Source organism: Equus quagga, chromosome 13 (genome assembly GCF_021613505.1).
Source record: "Equus quagga isolate Etosha38 chromosome 13, UCLA_HA_Equagga_1.0, whole genome shotgun sequence".
Lineage (NCBI taxonomy): Eukaryota > Metazoa > Chordata > Mammalia > Perissodactyla > Equidae > Equus > Equus quagga.
Window position 1 is genome coordinate 37,925,718 of NC_060279.1, and position 17,186 is coordinate 37,942,903.

The following is a 17,186-nucleotide window of genomic DNA, read 5'->3' on the forward strand; positions in this document are numbered from 1 at the left end:
TATTTATTCGATCTAGATACTCCTTGCAGCTACCAGAAACCCCATATGTTGGAAATCGCTGGCTTTCACAAGCACCTCGAACACACCTCAGCATTCAGGGCGAAGGCTTTTCGTGATCTGGCCCCTACACTCTAGCCAGTCCAACTCGAAGTACGTAGATCCCAAAGCAGGATGTTTCATAACTTACTCTGGATCACCACTTCTCCAGCCCTCATCCAGCCTGTTCAGCTTCGTTTCTTTCAAATCCCTGCGTCTAAAGCCCCACCAAGTTGAACATTTCATCTTCTTCACCTTTGCTTATTATACAACCCTATTATATGTATTTGCCCGCGTGCCTACCCCGCCACAGTGTGAGTGCCAGAAAGGCAGGACCCGCGGCTTATTTATCTTTACATCCTTATATGCCCTGCTCTTCAAACAGTGCTTGGCGCAGAGGAATGAAAAAAAAAGAGAAACTCTTCAAATGACCTTTGGGACGAATCATTTCCCTTTTCCTAAATAGGTAACTGTAACCTGAAGTGGGCAAAAGTCGCAGAAAAGCTCTCTCCCCGATCAGAGGCTGGGACTCCAAAGAAACGCAGCTGAATTTGGGGAAAAACCTGCTTAACTCCCTGACTCATGCGTATTGTCTTCTAGGCTACCGACTTGCCCATAACAAAAATGGATTCTCCTCGCGCCGTTCCGCCTTGATATGAGACTTAGCAGCCATCTTCCTCTAGGGCAAGGCGCAAGCAGGAAGATCACACCCTGCCTGTCTCCGAGAACGCCAGACGCCTTGAAATCAACGAGAGTCCAATCGGAATAGACGTTCTCACCGGAAGCGCCCTGCCTCACGACCGGAAGAGGCTGTGCGTAAGGGCGTTGGGGGCGGAAGTGACGGTAAGGTGGTAGTGGGGTAGTTGGCGGGTGGTTGAGCAGAGTCGGTCGCCATGTCCGCGGGGAGCGCGACACATCCTGGAGCCGGCGGGTAAAGCTTCTCGGCGAGGGCCTCGCAGCGAGCATGGGGCGCGGGGGGGCGGAGGGACCATGGGAAGATGCGCATGGGTGGCGGGGCGCTTCAGTGGCGAGTGTACATACTGGAAGGCCGGAGTTTTGGGGAGAAGGATGGTGACAGGCCTGGGGCCCTGAAAACGGCCGACGGGGATCAGAGGGCGGAGGAAAGCAGGGACTTTCGGAAGGACGAGCCAAGGCGAAGGCGAAAACGAGGTCATGAGGGACGAGTGGGGTCTTCTGATAGAGATGGTGGAGTAGAAAGGAAGTAGATTCTGGAAAAGGGTTGAAAGAAGGGAACATTTGGGGAAATAGTGCAGGAATTATCTATTTAAGGAGATGGGGTGCTAAGGTGTATTAAGGGAAAATAATATAAATAAAAGCTTTGGGTCCCAATATTTTTCTTTTACTTCCTGTAGGCGCCGCAGCAAATGGGACCAACCAGCTCCAGCCCCCCTTCTCTTCCTCCCACCGGCGGCCCCAGGTGGGGAGGTTACCAGCAGTGGGGGAAGCCCTGGGGGCTCCACAGCTGCTCCCTCCGGAGCCTTGGATGCTGCGGCTGCTGTGGCTGCCAAGATCAATGCCATGCTCATGGCCAAAGGAAAGCTGAAACCAACTCAGAATGCTGCTGAGAAGGTATTTGGAGTTAAAGGGACTCTGCTAATTGCTCATTTAATTCAGGTTATTTTGTAATTCTGTAATCTGACAATCGTTGTGTTAATGAAGGAGAAAACGGGGGATACAGTAACTTCAACATCACTTAGTTTTGGAATATATCAGATGATAGTTTCCCAGTTGTTTTTAGGAGGCAATTTTGATTGGACTGATTACATTTCTGGACCAAATGGCTCATTTTGTCTCTTAGTTCAGCCCAGGTTCTATCTATATAATCATTGAAAGCAATGGTGTAATAATCGTTTTTGATACATGACCTCCCTGAAGTCAAAAGAGAAGTTCAGGTAAAGCAAGCGAGCTTTAAAACATGGACTTTAATTAGAATCTATAGATTCAGATTTTTAGTGACTGCCTAACTAAAGTACAATTAGACATGAACTAAAGTGAATAATTTATATATGGGTTGTTTTGCTGTTTTCACATTATTTGAGGAAATTATTTGGTCATTTCATAGAATGCAAGAATCTTCCTACAGGATAATGAGTACAGTGGCTGTTTTTACTGCTAGAATGCATGCTTTGCGCTTAAAATCCTTACAGCAATTCTGTGGAATGGATTATTGTCAGTAGTTTACAGATGAGGAAAATTAGGGTCGTGAATGTAAAGTAACTTGTCCAAGGTCTATAAATGGTAGGCACAGATCTGACTTCAGAGTCAGCTCAGACACTTGGGTGTTCAGCTTTTCCTTGAAAGCCTGTAGATTCAGAGGATTCCTTGTGTTCCAAGGCAGCCCATTCCATTGTAATTATTATTTGAAAAAAATTCTTTTGGCTTAAGTTAAAATTTACCTTCCATGGTACCTATGAAGTGACAAGTTCCTGTGTTTGAAAATGCAGTTCATGTGAGATGATGGATATGTTCAATTCACTATGTGTACGTGTATCAAAACATCAAGTTATACACCTTAAATATGTATAATTTTTGTTGATTATACCTCATTAAAGCTGAAAAAAAGAAAATGAAGTTCTTTACAGGCCTTCCAGTTCATTAGTAGATAACATCAGCAGAATGTTTATCAGTAGGCCATAACCTGTCTGGATGCTTAAATATTCAAGTTCTGCAGAATTAGTGAGAACTTTTAGTGAATTGGAAGTTCATTGTTCATAGTAGTTTTGTAGTTTGCAAAGATTGTGTGAGTCACGTGTCCGTTTCTAAGGTCTACAAGGAAATATTAAAAGCACACTGATGGAGATGGAATGCTCCTTAAATATTAAAACCCTTCCTACTGGTGTTAATCACTTAGACTTACTCTTTTCCTCTAAAAGGTAGTCTAAAATAGTAAACTCAGCAGGAGGCAGCATGGTACATAAATGCTGGGTTTAGAATCAGAATACCTAGGTTTGAAACCCAGAATCCCCAGGTATTGTTTGTGTGGCTTTGACATCTTTAGTCTCTGTCCTCATCTGTAATGGAATTGATAGTAATAATTACCTGTGCAGTCCGGTACAGTGGATACTAGCCACATGTGGCTATTTGAATTAAAAGTAAAATTTAAAATTTAGTTTCTCAGTCACATTAGCCACATTTCAAGTGCTTAGTGAACATGTGGCTAGTGGCACACATGTTGGGCTGCCAGATAGAGAATGCTTATGTCATCAAAGAAAGTTTTGTAGGACAACACTAATATATAACTTTAAAGGTGACCATAACGATTCAGTGTGGGGCTGGCCCAGTGGCACAGCAGTTAAGTTTGTGCACTCCACTTCGCTGGCCCAGGGTTCACTGGTTCAGATGCCCGGTGCGGACCTAGCCACCACCTATCAAGCCATGCTGTGGCAGGCATCCCACATATAAAGTGGAGGAAGGTGGGCACGGATGTTAGCTCAGGGCCAGTCTTCCTCAGCAAAAAGAGGAGGCTTGGCAGCAGATGTTAGCTCAGGGCTGATTTTCCTCAGAAAAGAAAGGATTCAGTGAGATAAGATGTGTAAATGCATACTGTAAAGGGCTAAGCAGAAGTAAGGAGATGATGTCAAGTCTATTTAGTTTGCCTCCTCATTTTAAAAATGCACCTAATGCACAAAGAAACTGTTTTACCTTCCTTGAGCAGATTTGCTAGACATTGGTCCAGGGTAGCTAAGGGTGGAAGAAGGCCATTTTGAGATTAAGATTTTTTTCAGGTAGCACTCAAATCCAGCTATCTGGAATTGCCTGTAGTTTAAGTTGAGAAAAACTAGATCAGATTTTGGGATCTTACCTGGCTGTCTGTCTATTCTGTTTGTTCTTCCTTAATAAAGGGAGTAATAAGATGTTAATTAGATACAATTGAAGGGTTTTTGAGATCGTTGCAAGGATGGAATTAGTTGAATTTGATGTGTTGTGACGATAGTGTTGACACAAAGGCAGCTTTCTATTGCCTGAATGAGATGTATGACTTCTTGGACTCTGCACTGAGTGTTAGCTCTACCCTGTATTTTACTACACATACAGCTAGCTGATTGAGTTGTAAAGGGTCATAACTCGACCCTTTAGCTTTCCCTTTGGAGATTGCAGGTTCTGGTCCATAGAGTTCCTGTAATTATATGATCATAAAAATGCGTACACAGCCACGGTTATAGAGAAATCTAATGATGGCCTTCAAGTAAGTTGACTACCGGGTGTCATTTTAGTGAGGTTTTCTTTGCTTGTTATCTCACTTACGAAGAATAACCAAGGAGTATTTCCAAGTATGTTTGCAGACAGGTAAAAGGAAAGGTAGGGAGGCGGTGGTACATGGGAAAGGGCGTTTGACAACAAATTAGACAAAAAAAAGATATTTCGTCTTCTAAACTTTTTAATCTGATTTCTCTTTTTGTAGCTTCAGGCCCCTGGCAAAGGCCTAACTAGCAATAAAAGCAAGGATGACCTGGTGGTCGCTGAAGTAGAGATCAATGATGTGCCTCTCACGTGTAGGAACTTGCTGACTCGAGGACAGACCCAAGATGAGGTGTGAAGATGTTGGGCCTCTTTGGGGAAGGTGGTGGGTGGGTGTAGTTTCGGGAGGACAAGACCTCTAAACAGACAAACAAGAGTCAGATATTTATTAGTGGGTTTGGGTGGGTCATAGTCTCCAAAGTCAGGATTGGGTTTAATTTAATTGCAGAGGAACATCTTAGTGAAGGTGAAGAGACCTGGGTTGGTTTGAGTAGGAAGCAATGGAACTGAAATTTCAGATAGGGGCGAGAACTCACTCCTGCTTTATTGGTGGAGTGAATGAATAGGGAAAATCTATCCTGTTACCTGTCATTGAAATCAGTCAATTGCCACATCATCGTTTTAATAAGATGTTTGCTTTTTAGATCAGCCGACTTAGTGGGGCTGCAGTGTCAACTCGAGGGAGGTTCATGACAACTGAGGAGAAGGCCAAAGTAGGACCAGGGTATGTATGCATGTCCTCTGCCTTGAAGAAGGATTGGACGTATGTTTCATATTTTTCACTCTTAGAGAATATGTGTAAATGTTTGGTTAGTAGCTTCATATATATATGTGTGTGTGTGTGTATATATGCTTTATTGCAGAATTTGGGACATCAACAGATGTAAGAAGTGTTGGCAGCTATTTATCCTATTGTTCTTTGGTTTTTTATTTCACAATTAATGGTTTTATTAGAGGAAACAGATTACATGAAGTGTAAAAGAAGATGATAATTAACTTTTTTTTTTTTGAGGAAGATTAGCCCTGAGCTAATATCTGCCGCTAATCCTCTTCTTTTTCTGAGGAAGACTGGCCCTGAGCCAACATCCGTGGCCATCTTTCTCTACTTTTTACATGTGGGATGCCTGCCACAGCTTGGCTCAACAAGCAGTGTGTAGGTCCACACCCGGGATCTGAACCGGTGAACACCAGGCTGCCGAAGCGGAACGCACGAACTTAACTGCTGTGCCACCGGGCCTGCCCCAAATGTTAACATTTAATGAGTATACTTCTGAACTCTGAATATTTAATGAGTATATTTCTGAATATCTGGAAATATTTCTTTCAAGAAATGGGCTCATGTTTTGTTGTCATCTCCCTGTAGAAAAATTTTTTTAATCAAGCTCCTTAATGCCTCTATGATGGTTATAGGTTATCCATGTAAAGATTTCATCTCAATTTAGTTTCATCGCTTCCATTATTTAGTTTTTGAGGAAAGGTACTTGAGGTAATGCAACGTTTTTAACATTGGCTTAAACCGAATATAATTAGGAGCCAAAATTTGCTCCCCAAACCAAGAGTGTATTTCAACTTTGTGTATGTGCTAGTTGCTGTTTTGAACATTTTTGTCTTTAAAGAATTATTTTCTACGTACAGCTTTTTATTTACTGTATGGTTATTGATCACTTTCTCTATTATTATAATCAAAATCTGAATCTAAGCGGGGCTGGCCCTGTGGCCGAGTGGTTAAGTTCGCGCACTCCGCTGCAGGCGGCCCAGTGTTTCGTTGGTTCGGATCCTGGGCGCGGACATGGCACTGCTCATCAAACCAGGCTGAGGCAGCATCCCACATACCACAACTAGAAGAACCCACAACGAGAAATATACAACTTTGTACTGGGGGGCTTTGGGGAGAAAAAGGAAAAAATAAAATCTTTAAAAAAAAAAAATCTGAATCTAAGCTACTTTACATTTAGAATCTAAAGAGTCTTCTCAGTTGGTGTAGGCCGTTAAAGAAATTTATCTATATGCCACCATCGCTTTTTTTTTTTTTGAGGAAGATTAGTCCTGAGCTAACTACTGCCAGTCTTCCTCTATTTTATACGTGGGATGCCTACCACAGCGTGGCTTTTTGCCAAGCAGTGCCGTGTCCGCACCCAGGATCCAAGCCGGTGAACCCTGGGCCGCCAAGAAGCGGAATATGCACGCTTAACTGCTGCGCCACCGGGCCAGCCCCACCACCATCACTCTGGACCCATTAATTTGGGCAGCCAAGAGCCGATTTACCCATAACCTATTAGATAACTAACAAAAGGGAATTCTGTTCTCAAACACTGGTTTTTCTCCTCTGACTGGATATTAATGTTCATGAGCCCATAAGAACAGATTTGATCCATAAGTGAGCCAGTTAACTTTAGGCTCACATGAATGGATAACCAGAAAATTTTATTTATTTACCCGCTGTAAAACCATGGTCTTAGAAATTAACTAGCAATAGCTGTTATTACGTATATAGTCCCTTTTACTTGTTTGGAAACTTTAAACGTTGCAAATTACATTTGAAGACCCATTTGGCTCTTTTGGTTAGGACCAGTTTGAGATCATCTTTATATTTCTCTTTATAGGGATCGTCCATTATATCTTCACGTTCAGGGCCAGACACGGGAGTTAGTGGACAGTAAGTAATGTTTTTGGCTCACATATCGCTTTTTGTGAAGGGCAAAGTAGAGACCTGTATGTAATAAATTAGCAGGCTGTTCCTGAATGTTTTCCTCTTATTTATGAACTACTCATGGATATGCATGGGGAGCGAAATACTTGGGTGATCTATAAAATGAGTTAATGCTTGAGCGTTGGCTTGCATTTATCACTGGGTACTAATCAGTTCATTCAATTCTTTGGTATAGTATCTTCCTATCTGTGTTTTTCCGTAGGAGCTGTAAACCGAATCAAAGAAATCATCACCAATGGGGTGGTCAAGGCTGCCACAGGGACGAGTCCAACTTTTAATGGGGCAACAGTCACTGTCTATCACCAGCCAGCGCCTATTGCACAGCTGTCTCCAGCTGTTAGCCAGAAGCCTCCCTTCCAGTCAGGGGTATGTTTTGTGGAGAGATTATTAAGTGCTTTATCATTTCTGTAAAAATGATGTGTGCCAAGTAATACAGAAAGTATGAAGAAAATAATAAAATCCTGAAATTCCAATCTGAAAGTTACCCGCTGTTGCTATCTTGTTAAGGGACCATTTAGGTTTCCAAGATGTAATGAACAGCTGAGCGCACATCTCTTTATAGTGATATCCTCTAGGAAGAGGATTGATAGATCAAAGAGTATGCACATTGTACATTTTGAAGTTAGTGGTCTGAATTTATACTTGCAAACTTGATGGCAGCTGGAGGACTAAGAAGGCTGAGTCTGATGAAGCAAGACTCGGCTGATACAATCCTCCTAGAAAAAGGGGTTGGAGAGAGCAGCCCTTATTGGAGAGTATCACAGGGCTGACTGTACTACCCAACACTCCACTCCAGTTTTACAGGAGACTGTCTTTGCCATGATTTCTTATTAACGTAAATTAGTCGAGGGAAGTGGGTATGCTTACTCATTGTTTGATCTTGGGTTTTTCTCTCTTAAATAGATTTTGCTGAACAGAGTAAGGTGTTAGTGTTGTAGGTAGGTACATGGAATATGTAGTTTTTGCTTAAATTAAGCTTCTTAGTAGTGTTTATGTCTATGGACTCTTGGTAGAAATTATAGGGGTCCTTATTCTGGAAGCTATTAAAAGTATCTGGAAGATTAAAGTGTTTCGCTTAATATCAAGATTAGGATTTAATTACGTGTTCTCTGTTTAATCTGGGCTATTGTGTTCTTCTACAGATGCATTATGTTCAAGATAAATTGTTCGTGGGTCTAGAACATGCTGTGCCCACTTTTAATGTGAAGGAGAAAGTGGAAGGTCCAGGCTGCTCCTATTTGCAGCACATTCAGATTGAAACAGGTGCCAAAGTCTTCCTACGAGGCAAAGGTTCAGGCTGCATTGAGCCAGCATCTGGCCGAGAAGCTTTTGAACCTATGTATATTTACATCAGGTATGAATGGATGGGGCTGAAGACGTTTGAATCCTTGTTCAACTTACCAGTACAGGCAGGAATGATTCAGGAGTAAGAGAAAATGGGCTTAATCAGTAGTAACATAAGGAACTAAGGTAAACACTTAATCACTTTATGATTAGTTAATAAAAATTGTTGAATTAGGGCTGGCCCGGTAGCGCAGTGGTTAACTTTGCACATTCCACTTTGGCAGCCTGGGGTTTGCCGGTTCGGATCCCAGGTGCAGACATGGCACCGCTTGGCAAGCTATGGTGTGGTAGGCGTCCCACATATAAAGTAGAGGAAGATGGGCACGGATGTTAGCTCAGGGCCAGTCTTCCTCAGCCAAAAGTGGAGGATTGGCAGCAGGTGTTAGCTCAGGGCTAATCTTCCTCAAAAAGAAAAAAAAAAGCTATTTAAAAATTGTTGAAGTAGAAGGTGGAATTCTCTCTTTTTAGTATTCAAGTCCTTGGGTTTTACGCAAGTGTGTGATCCTAAAATGAGCTGTGATGAGCCTAAAATAATTTTCGTTTAAACCTATGACACTATTTTAAAATATCCTCTCTTTATATCAAGAAGTATCACTATTCAGAAAAAGACCAAGAAAATATTTGTGGTGATGATACCAGTTATATCTTAAAGGACTTCTCTGACATTTGGTGTTCCTATTTTGTGATTTTCAGAAGCTTAGATTTGTGCTGCGTTGACTATATTCAATTTATAAAACTGCATGCAAAATGAAAGTAGAATTCTTTAGCTTTTATTTTTCTCCTCTTTGAATTTTTCTTTTTTCTTTGCAGTCATCCCAAACCAGAAGGTCTGGCTGCTGCCAAGAAGCTCTGTGAGAATCTCTTGCAAACAGTGAGTTATATTTGTCTGTCTGATACTCATTCAGAAGAGCTGCTGCCATTTTGGATTGTGTCTTAGCTATTTTTCCCACCTATATTAGTTTCCTAGGCTGCCGTACAAATTTACTGCTACTTGGGTGACTTACACAACAAAAATTTACTTTCTCACAGTTTGGGGAACAAGAAGTCCGAAATCAAGGTGTGGGCCGGGTTGATTTCTTCTGGAGGCTGTGAGGGAACAGCCATCCCATGCCTGTGTCCTAGCTTCTTGTGATTGCCTGCAGTCCTTGCCTTGCCTTGTATCAACATGACTTCAATCTCTGCTGTCATCTTCATCTGGCCTTCCCTGTATTTCTGTGTCTGTCTCCTTTTCTAAGGGTACCAGTTGTTGGATTTAGGGGCCACCCTAATCCAGTATGACCTCATCTTAACTGCTTACATCTGCAAAGACCTTGTTTCCAAAATATATAAGGTCACATTCTGAGGTTCTGGGAAGACATGAGTTTTGAGGGGGACACTATTCAAACCACTACACCATTACAGCAACTACCATTCTCTATAAGGAAGTCAAACTCCCCTAGCCAGAGTCACAGTTGGTATGCATTTCTTCAGGCGCTGTTTCAATATGCAATTTTGAAATCTATATTACATTAGTATCATAAAATCTTAACGTTTTCAGCTGTTTAAATATTACTTTTAATCCTGGTCAAGTCATTTATGATGGGCATTTCAAATTCTTTTTAATATTAGCTTTAGCTAAAGTAAAGCTAGAGCTGTAATAGTTTAAACCAGTTAGCATTGCCTTTGGGATACTTGCTTATTTGATTATTCATTCTTTTCATTCTGTAATCAAATAACCAAAAATTAAATCATAGGGTTGTTTATATATCACCTAAAGGATATCAGGTTTGGGAGTTGAATATGTTCAACCTTGTGTTATTTGGTATTTAATGGTGCCCTTTTGGGAAGCTGTTGTTTACTTTGCTTTTGTGAGATAACCTAATTTACCATCTCTTATACCAGATAACTTCCCTGACCATTCCCCATGTGTTTCTTTGTTGCTACTTGAAGTTATGGACTTAGTAAGATGCTAATAATGAAGAACTGGAGAGGGGCTAAACCGTTATTAAACCATGAGCTCCTTGAGAACAAGTCACCCAGCAGATAAAAGAATGAATGAATTCTCAACAGTTACACTGACAACTTAGAAATTGCGTAACTGCTTAGTTTCTGTGGCACTCTGAATGATTTGTACCCCAGAATTGGATCTAGTTTGGAGGATTTAGGATGCTCCTGATGTCCATGCTCCTGATTCCCGAAACCTGGCTTAATTTATAGGTGTGCCATATTAAAATTTAGATCAAACAAGTCTGAATTTGATAGAAACATCGATGGAAATATTTCAATTCCTAATTGCTTTGGTCCTGAATTGTAGAATTGGATCTTTATAAATACTCAGTGCATTGGGACTGTCTCATATTAATTTTGTCCCTTCTCTTTCAGGTTCATGGTGAATACTCTAGATTTGTGAATCAGATTAATACTGCTGTACCTTTACCAGGTGGGTGTGTCTTGAAGTGTTTAAAAAATGTTTTGGTAGTGAGATTTATGCATAAAATATACTTGAGGCTAGCCTAACTGTGCCAGGGCACTAATAATGTTCCCTTCAACTTAGGGTAATTCATGCCTCAGTGTTATTCTTCCCTAGAGATTAAGTTTAATATTCAGCTAAAATGTCTCATTCTGCTGCAGCTGATTAAACACTTTTTTTCTTCCCCCTCAGGCTATACACAACCCTCTGCTATAAGTAGTGTCCCTCCTCAACCACCATATTATCCATCCAATGGCTATCAGTCTGGTTACCCTGTTGTTCCCCCTCCTCAGCAGCCAGTTCAACCTCCTTATGGAGTACCAAGCATAGTGCCACCAGCTGTTTCATTGGCACCTGGAGTCTTGCCAGCATTACCCACTGGAGTCCCCCCTGTGCCAACACAATACCCGATAACACAAGTGCAGCCTCCTGCTAGCACTGGACAGGTAGGATGCAAGGATATGAAACATGATGCCTTTGAATTAGGAAAAACTGGGGCAGGCAAGGGGTGGGAATGTGGTGGTGGTATTCAGAAATGATATGTAATGTGAGGTATTTTATATTGTCTTCCTGTGTTCCCACCACCAAACCACCTGAATTCCTTGAGATAGGGTGTACATGTGCGTATTCATCCTGAAGTTTACGGTTGGTTTCACAAGTCTTGACACCGAATAGCAGCAGGAGTTGGTAAACTTTCTATAAAGAGCTAGATGGTAAATATTTTAGGCTTTGTGGGCTGTACAGTCTGCTATAACTACTGCACTCTATCGGAGCACAAAAGCAGCCGTGGACAATACCAAATGAATGGCTGTGTTCCAGTAGAACTTGATTTACAAAAACAGGTGGCAGGCCAGAATCATAGTTGGCCGTACTCTGGGCCATCATTTGCCTGTGTCTGGCTCAAGGGCGCTGGCCTATTCCACACCTCTAAATGATTGGGACTGAGACACTAGTCTTAGAAATATTATACTATGTACAGGTGTTCCTAGGCCAAGAGATGTGAACTTTCCAAACTTAAGGATCATGAAAGCTAGTATAAAAGAAACTAGAATTTTAGGAAAACAGTTGGTGGCCGGGTCATCTAGGTAGATTATATACAGTCCTTAGAGACAAGGCAGAGAGCATGGTAATGGATTTATGGCAGGCCCTTCTGTGGGCCTCTCATAGTGTACCCATGCAAGAGTAAACTGCAGCCTCGAACCATTGCCCAGCCTCCTTATCTGTAGGCTGTGAGCACTGAAGGGGGTTGTACAGTGTGAAATGAAGAAGGGCTGGTGAACTAAATTCTGTTTGTGGTCCCTAGTCATACTTATTTTACTTTTTATATTTAGGCAGAGCTATAGTTCTCCAGCTTTGAGCCACACTGTTTTGTAATTTGGAAGCAATATAGCAGAGTGGTTAAGAGTTGGGGTTTAGAGATAGACTGCCAGGGTTTGTCATGCTTTCCCATTTTTGAGCTGTATGATCTTGGGATATAACTTAACCTATCCAGGCTTTGGTTTTCTTTAGATATAAAATGGGCATAATGATAATATCTGAAAGAGTTGCAAGGGTTAAGTAAAATGATCCAAGCAGTCATAAGTATTAGCTGTTGGTAATAAGAGTTTTCCTTTTAGAAGTGCTTGTCTTCTCTAATATATATTGTCTTTTGGTCACCCCTTATTCCTTTTTGGAACAACCTCTTGAAACATTAGACAGCCTTGCTTTTGACTTAACAGCTTATCCATGGAAGTGGTAGATGAAGTTGCCTTTGCCACAAACATTAGCAGGATTTGTGATCCCCAAAAGAGCTAATCACATTGATTTAAGGGCTTTAAATAAGAGAATGTTCTTGCTTGATAACTTCTGAACTAAGTAAGTGGCTGGAGTTTTTATTGTTTGTTAATGGTCGTGTTTGCTCCTAAGAGCCCAAATGCACAACCGGTTTTTCCTGAGAGTTCAAAGCACTGTAGAGATTGTCAATTTCATGTTTCCCTCCCATGAGGGTGGGAAGGCTAGGCGATACTGTTACCAAATTATGTATAGAGGAAACTAAGGACTGGAGGATGAAAGATTCGTCTGATACATACTGATCATTAGAGTATATTGTAATCATTGTTTACTTATTCATTAGTTGGACGTTCTCACACCTTTTTCCCTTTGGTTTGTTTTGGTCCCAGAGTCCGATGAGTGGGCCTTTTATTCCTGCTGCTCCTGTCAAAACTGCCTTGCCTGCTGGCCCCCAGCCCCCGCCCCCGCCCCCGCCCCAGCCCCCACTCCCAACTCAACCCCAGGCACAGAAGAGGCGATTCACAGAGGAGCTACCAGATGAACGAGAATCTGGACTTCTTGGATACCAGGTTAAATAAAATACCCTGTCTTACTTTCCTCATCTTATCCTACTATATTCTCCCTTTAAAGAAAGATAAATTCACATCTATATCAACTGTCCTCCCAGTGCTAGGATTTCTGCCTTCTGGAATCCATTTAGATTAGGTTTTTATCCTTGGGGGATTAATTGGAAACGAGAGTGATTCCCTTTGGGTGGGTTTTGTCTTTGGGGTCAGAGTGATAAGAAAATACAAAGCTTTCACCTAGAGAGAATCTCCTATGACCAGCATCTGGAAGGAGTTCTGTAGAGTTCTGCACTTCCTCTTATTCATACAACAGACTCTTGAAAGCCTCTGATAGTTCTTACTTCCCTACACATCTCACCAAAAGCTAATATTCTACCAATATATGGTTTGTATTGAAAACCTTGGCTTTCAATTTACTGTTCTCTTTTCCCCTCCAAAAAAAGGCGGCCAGAAATGGAATGATTCTGTGCTTAGACATAATAATAAACAGTCATTCACTAGAGTTTTTTAAAGATTATTAAAGCGTGTAGTTTTGATGCAGTTTTATTTCACTGGGAAAGCATCTTTACTTTTTGCTAGAATCCTTGAAGCATTCTTTGAAATAAACTTTGAAACATTTTTGTAGTTTATAGTAGGTTTATTCCAACCGATTATGGATAGTTGAAAATAGACATAGCATAATGAATCATAACATCCCTGACCAAGTCCTCCAGAGAAAAATCATCTCTACTTCAGCTATAGTTATACTCCAGATCCCAAAGAGCTATGTAGTGCAGCTTACTGCAGTGTATCAGAAAGATGAGGCACTTGTCAGTTACATTAAGGAGCTAAAGTCAATACAGCAGTTGTAGATTTGCTAATGCCACTGTATTTTTCTGCTCATAGCATGGACCCATTCATATGACTAATTTAGGTACAGGCTTCTCCAGTCAGAATGAGATTGAAGGTGCAGGATCGAAGCCGGCAAGTTCCTCAGGCAAAGAGCGAGAGAGGGACAGGTGAGTTGATTGAAACATAATTATATGAGTATATTCAAATATTTGCACCATTAGTGGGAATAATGATCATTGCTATGAGCTTCCATGTTCTAAAACTAAAGTGAAATCATTTGGATCAAACAAGCCCCTGTTTGTTATAATTGATGCAGTAATGGAAAATGTAACGATCTGCCTTTCACAGTCTTAGGAGGAGTTACATTCAGCTTTGGATAATTCACAACATGCTTAGTCAGGCATCTTCCTTTACTCTCATTGTTTGCCTCTTGGCCATTTTCCTAAGGGTAGGCAGTAACAGAAGTGTTACACAATCAAGCCATTTTTGCTACTTAGAATCATAGAATATCATGGATGGGGGTACTTGAATGGGAGTTCAGCCTGCCATCCAATGAATTCTCCTTTCCTATATTATAATATTAGACTTCATAAGAGGGAGCTGACTTCCACTACGGTTCATTCTATTTTTGGCATGGCCTGGCTCTCTGGACAGGACTTGTGATCTTATAACTTGATAATAGCTTGAAGGGTAGGGGGTCTGGTGCAAAGAGTTGAAATTAATGGTTAAAAAACTCGAAAGATTATCTGTAGACTGTATTGTTTATCCTACTTCTTATCTACTGGAGAAATTAAAGATTGATTGAATTTGTCTGAAAGACTACTTCATTTTTTTTATTCTAACAGGCAGTTGATGCCTCCACCAGCCTTTCCAGTGACTGGAATAAAAACAGAGTCTGATGAAAGGAATGGATCTGGGACCTTAACGGGGAGCCATGGTGAGTAAGGTGTAGCTGGGGGAACAAGGGAGTGGCTAAGACTGGTCTTAAGCTATTAGTTTTCTAATCTGATGTTCATTTAGGTCTGACTCATTCACGTGTTTAATCCAACCTCTATAACGTACTGGCTAATGAGAATACCTTTTTTTTATTTATATGGACAGCATATAGTTACACAGCCTTATATTTTCAACCGACGTGTGTCTAGAAAAGAGTCAGTCGACTTATATTTTATACGTAGCATCAGTGACATTAAAAACCTAGGAAATACTAATGATTGGTAGGTCATTTCAAAATTTTGTTGTCTTTGTTGTCTGAATACCTGGAGGTAATCTGATACAGACTTAATAAATACGGATTTTTCTTTGTGTTGGGAGCTGAGCCCTGTCTCCCTTCATAGCTCTATTCGTCGGGAATGGTCAGCCTGTGGCTGTTATAAAAAATGTTGCTTACTCGTACCCCAGAACTCTAATTCCTGTAGAGGTACATGGGATTGTTTTTGTTCTTTGCCCATAGTCGTCATAAAAACGAACAGAAGAAAATAAGTTTTTTTCTTTTCTTAACTTCTTTTCTTTTAACTCTTTAAAAGGTGAAATAGCCTCCAGAGACTCACTTGCTAACTTTCCTTTTTTTTCTTTTTTCTTTTTTTTTTTGTGTTTCTTTTTTCTTTCTCTGTTTTCTTACATGGTTCTGGTGGATTCACATTTGCTGATGCTGGTGCTGTTTTTCGTGTGATCTTCAACGTTTTTGGGTGACCATGACCCTGTGACCTCAAAATGGTGTCCAACTAACCACTTACAATTAACATCTTTTTTTTATTAACGAATTTATGGTATTATCTTTTTTTTTTTTCCTTGGTGGGGAATGGGGTTGGGGTTGTTTTTCTCTATTCTAGATTATCCGGTCAAGAAGATGAAAACTACAGAAAAGGGATTTGGCTTGGTGGCTTATGCTGCAGATTCATCTGATGAAGAGGAGGAACACGGAGGTCATAAAAATGCAAGTAGTTTTCCACAGGGCTGGAGTTTGGGATATCAATACCCTTCATCACAACCACGAGCTAAACAACAGATGCCATTCTGGATGGCCCCGTAGGAAGGAGTGGAACAGAGTTTTGACCCTCGGTGACTCTTCTTTAGCAATAATGCATGCATTTGATTTAAGAAGACTCTGGGGCCAGTACTGGGAACATCTTGGACCTTTGCAGAAGTTAGGGATGCCGTGTCCTCTTTCTTAAAGGAGTTCCATTCTTTTTAAAACATCCTTATTTCTGCAGTGGCATAGCATCTGTTAAAATTTACTTAGAATCACAAATTTGTCTCAGAAGCTTTTTAACAGTTGGTGAAATGTGCTTGTTCAACAAAGCATCCCAACAGGGTCATTCCAGTATACATTTGACCTGGTCCAGCCTTTTCCAAATGAATAGCCCCTATTCTGACATAAAGTTTTATTTGTATTTTATTACTGTTTGGTGAATTTTGATAATAACTGGTTATAAACAAAGCCTTACTATTTATTAGTGGGGAAAAGATTTTAAGACCCTTTTCCTTTCAGTACTAAGAACTCATCCCTATTTCATTTTTGGATTCTTTCTGTTTTGGAAAATGCAGTTTTACTAATTTAAAACTATTGGATATAGCTGGATCCTGGGTAGGAAAATGAAGTTATTTTTTTTATTGTGTCTTTTTATTGGGATGATCCAAAGCTGGCACTTCCAGGCACACTTGTCTCAGATAGCCATTGCTGTTTTTATTGCTCTTCTAAGCTCCTTGTCTTCAACTGGGTCAGAGAAAACTACCTGCTCAAAGGCTGGTCAGAACTCATCACAGAAACGAAACACAGTGGTCTGTCTCTCTCAGAACTGGTTGCAGCTAAAATAGAGAGATTTGACTGCTCGCAATAGGATGGTGGACTTAGTGACTGAAATTGCAACTTGTCCTTTTTCTTGGCATTACAGGTTTTGCCAAAAGAACTTTTTTGTATCAAATATTGATGTGTGAAAGTGAAGGAGCTAGTCTGCTGAACCAGGAGTAGTTTGAGATACTGAACTGTCATTTTTGCACATTTGAATACTTTGCAGGCTGGCTTTGTACAAACTTATCCTCTGGTTTCCTATATGTTGTAAATATTTAGACCATAATTTCATTATAAATAAATGTATAAATATTCTGCCTGTGGTTTCTGTTTTTCCTTCCACAACCCACCCTACACTAAAATTCATAAACTTTTTTACTCATAGTATAATGAAATTATAACCCCATCAGAAAAATGCACATGTGGACC

General features: G+C 40.7%; 1 protein-coding gene and 2 non-coding genes across 5 annotated transcripts; all 3 read left to right on the top strand.

Annotated features, from left to right (window-relative positions):
* The first annotated feature begins 884 nt into the window (after positions 1 to 884).
* Positions 885 to 17,080, top strand: KHDC4 (KH domain containing 4, pre-mRNA splicing factor). 3 transcript variants are annotated; one of them, XR_006891724.1, is made up of 14 exons: positions 885 to 967; positions 1,410 to 1,626; positions 4,460 to 4,588; positions 4,941 to 5,020; positions 6,900 to 6,952; positions 7,209 to 7,372; positions 8,149 to 8,360; positions 9,161 to 9,221; positions 10,712 to 10,769; positions 10,992 to 11,245; positions 12,959 to 13,138; positions 14,049 to 14,133; positions 14,812 to 14,903; positions 15,799 to 15,855. XR_006891724.1 is itself a non-coding variant. In XM_046683958.1 (14 exons), the coding sequence occupies exons 1-14, from the start codon at positions 930 to 932 to the stop codon at positions 15,996 to 15,998; spliced, it is 1,851 nt and encodes a 616-aa protein (XP_046539914.1). In that variant the 5' UTR covers positions 885 to 929; the 3' UTR covers positions 15,999 to 17,080. The 3 variants fall into 3 exon arrangements, 2 of the variants coding, with proteins under 2 accessions (XP_046539914.1, XP_046539915.1); XM_046683958.1 differs by having other exon boundaries at positions 14,021 to 14,133; positions 15,799 to 17,080; XM_046683959.1 differs by lacking the exon at positions 15,799 to 15,855 and having other exon boundaries at positions 14,812 to 15,163.
* Positions 7,666 to 7,794, top strand: LOC124251643 (small Cajal body-specific RNA 4). The gene has a single exon (XR_006891834.1). It is a non-coding gene; the product is annotated as a small Cajal body-specific RNA 4 (non-coding RNA).
* Positions 11,921 to 12,055, top strand: LOC124251638 (small nucleolar RNA SNORA42/SNORA80 family). Its single transcript, XR_006891830.1, has one exon. It is a non-coding gene; the product is annotated as a small nucleolar RNA SNORA42/SNORA80 family (small nucleolar RNA).
* Positions 17,081 to 17,186: the final 106 nt, after the last annotated feature.

Coding starts and splice junctions, on each gene's coding strand:
- KHDC4 (XM_046683958.1), top strand. CDS start 930: ATGTCCGCGGGGAGCGCGACACATCCTGGAGCCGGCGG. Junction 8,361..9,160: donor CCTATGTATATTTACATCAG/GTATGAATGGAT, acceptor TTTTCTTTGCAG/TCATCCCAAACCAGAAGGTC. Junction 14,134..14,811: donor AAAGAGCGAGAGAGGGACAG/GTGAGTTGATTG, acceptor TTATTCTAACAG/GCAGTTGATGCCTCCACCAG.